Here is a 2678-nt window from a genome sequence, read left to right as displayed (position 1 = left end):
ATCCAAGTAAAAATAACAACAGAAGCAATTGGTTGGCTGCTTGTAAAGTGAAAGCAGGGCCGGTTGTTGAAGTTTCCACAACTGAACTTCCAACAACGTCTTTGCCTTTTCAAGAGGAAGTCGTAGGCAGAATATCTCTTACGAATATAGATGACATTTCAACAATGGTTCATCCACATGGAGGCGAGGTGGACATAGATCATGATGATGATGATGATGATGATGATGATGATGATGATGATGATGATGATGATGATGAAGACCTTATTTTACAATCCCCCGAGTCTTCTAACACTGAATCAGATTGAGTAATTAATGACTTCAAATAAAACATATTTGAACATTTTATATATTTAATGTGTTAAATAATAAACTAATATACTAATTACTTCAAATTTGGATATAGATGGATGCTTCTACTCAATCCGGGTCTAATCCGTCCGGTTCTGGTCCATCCGATTCTGGTCCTATTTTCGATAATAGGCCGCCAGAGGATGAAAACCCTAATGTGAAGGAGGAACGTGTTGCTAGTGATGGGCGGATATGGGTTTATTTCACTCGTAGGTACGTTTCACAATGTATAAGTTAACTTCAAATTGTTTTGTACATTAATTCTAAATTTAATTTCAACACTTTAAGTATTCTGAGGCCGACTGGAGCTATTCGGGCTAGGGCGACTGATAGCTTTCAAGGTATGCCACATGAAAGTGGCACCAATTGGAAGAATTTGACTAAGGGGATGATGGATTTTTATTTTGATGAGTTTGAGGTACGATCATCTCATATATAATTTTTATATTCTAAACAAACAATCACAATACTAATTTTTCTCTTATTTGCAATATCTTTAAATAGAAAGCATTTTGTTGGGATAAAACGCAACATACCAGGCATGTTATTAAGAAAGCGTGGGTTAAGTCAGCTCGAGTGGCGTACAAGGATTACATCAGCAATTGCAAGAAGGTCCTGTTGATACATAAGAAGAAGATTGATTATCTTCAGCCTAACATTGAGGCAGCTTGGAGGGCTTATTGGGCTTTGCCTGATACTCAGGCACGGTCTGCTCAGGCGTCCAGGAATCGCCGCTCAGAGCCAGGCGGTCCGGGTACAGGGATGGCTATCCATCATGGAGGGTCGCGCAGTGCTTTAGATCATGCTGAGCATCTGGTAACTTTACAACGTTTTATTTAAAATTTTGATGCATTACTAAATTGTTACTTATATTTTTAATGTGTTTTGTAAGGCTCGGGAGAGCAATATTTCTTTTGACGAGGCTACTTGGGCGACTTTTCGACGGATGCATTATAAGAATGGACAGTATACCGCTGGACGACCTGCGCAGCACGGGGTATGACGTTAATTTAGTATCTTTAAATTCCTTTGTTCGAATAATTTATTTTACAACTATTCTAACTATTTTTGTATTGTAGTTGGAGGTCGAGAGGCGATTGGCAGAGCTTCGCCAAACACAGGAAGAGGTCACGCCCGCAGATGTAGAGCGCATCTTCCGAGAGGTCGTCGCTCCTGATTCGAGGGGGCGCATCATGGGATTAGGCATGATGATGTCTAGGGCGATTACTGAGAGCGGCGAGTCGTCGAGCACGCACTCCACTAGCACCTCCCAGTTTCCTTTCCATGTTGCCTCGAGAGATGAGCTAATTACATTGAGGGAGAAGCAGAGCTCCACACAGAGGGAGCTAGAGGTCAGGAGAGCGAGCGAGGAGGCTCAGAGCAAGGCTATACAGGAGATGCAAGCCCAGATCGCCCTCCTCATGCGAGGATATCATGCACAGTCCCCCTCTGACGCCTCTGATGGGACCCACCCGGACCTCTGATTATATTATTTACTATCGTTTGTTAGATACTATACTTTGAATACTGAATTTCTAAACTTGTTGACATATTTTATGATTTGCTACTTTGTTATATTTGATGTCTTTCTACTTTGCTCATCTTCATGATTTTGAATAATTTATAGATTGCTATATAATTGAAAACAGGAATACAAAACAAAAAAACAAAAAAACGACCGAAATTAAACAACGACCGAAATTAAAAAAACGGTAGTTACGAACAGACTGAAAAAAAACAGGAAAAACGACCTCTAACGACCGAAATTTCGGTCTTTAAACAACGACCGAGTTAAAAACGGTCGTTAATGCTTTCGGAAGAACAACGACCGTTTTAATAACGGTCGTTGAACAACGACCGAAAATCGGGAATCAACGACTGTATTTCAGTCGTTGATCAACGACCGTTATTAAACGGTCGTTGATGATCTCCGAAGATCAACAACCGTTTTTAAACGGTCGTTGATCAACGACCGAATTTCGGTCGTTGAGTCCACAATTTAGTCGTCCCTGGGAGCTTGGCTACGGTTTTAAAGACCGAATAAACGGTCGTTATAATTAAATTTCGGTCGTTGAATTTCAACGACCGAAAAAAAACGGTCGTTGAAGACCACACGACGAACAAAACGGCGACCACAGTTTTCGGTCGTTGTTTCGGTCGTTAGATGTTTAACGACCGTTTTTTCGAGTTTAACGACCGAAAATTCGGTCGTTAGAGCCGCGTTTTCTTGTAGTGTTAATTGTTGTATCAACTGTCATACATTCAACACACTTACACTGCATTATACGCATACTCAAGTTAATTTGACTAATGTGTATGAGTCGATA

General features: G+C 40.7%; 1 protein-coding gene across 1 annotated transcript; it reads left to right on the top strand.

Moving 5' to 3' along the window:
• Nucleotides 1-406: 406 nt before the first annotated feature.
• Nucleotides 407-2000, top strand: LOC131023412 (uncharacterized). The gene is made up of 5 exons (XM_057952953.1): nt 407-564; nt 640-769; nt 856-1167; nt 1244-1348; nt 1431-2000. The coding sequence occupies exons 1-5, from the start codon at nt 407-409 to the stop codon at nt 1833-1835; spliced, it is 1110 nt and encodes a 369-aa protein (XP_057808936.1). The 3' UTR covers nt 1836-2000.
• Nucleotides 2001-2678: the final 678 nt, after the last annotated feature.

This window comes from Salvia miltiorrhiza, chromosome 4 (genome assembly GCF_028751815.1).
Source record: "Salvia miltiorrhiza cultivar Shanhuang (shh) chromosome 4, IMPLAD_Smil_shh, whole genome shotgun sequence".
NCBI classification, from domain to species: Eukaryota; Viridiplantae; Streptophyta; class Magnoliopsida; order Lamiales; family Lamiaceae; genus Salvia; species Salvia miltiorrhiza.
The sequence above is the reverse complement of the archived record's forward strand: the minus strand, read 5'-3'. Positions and strand labels throughout refer to the sequence as shown.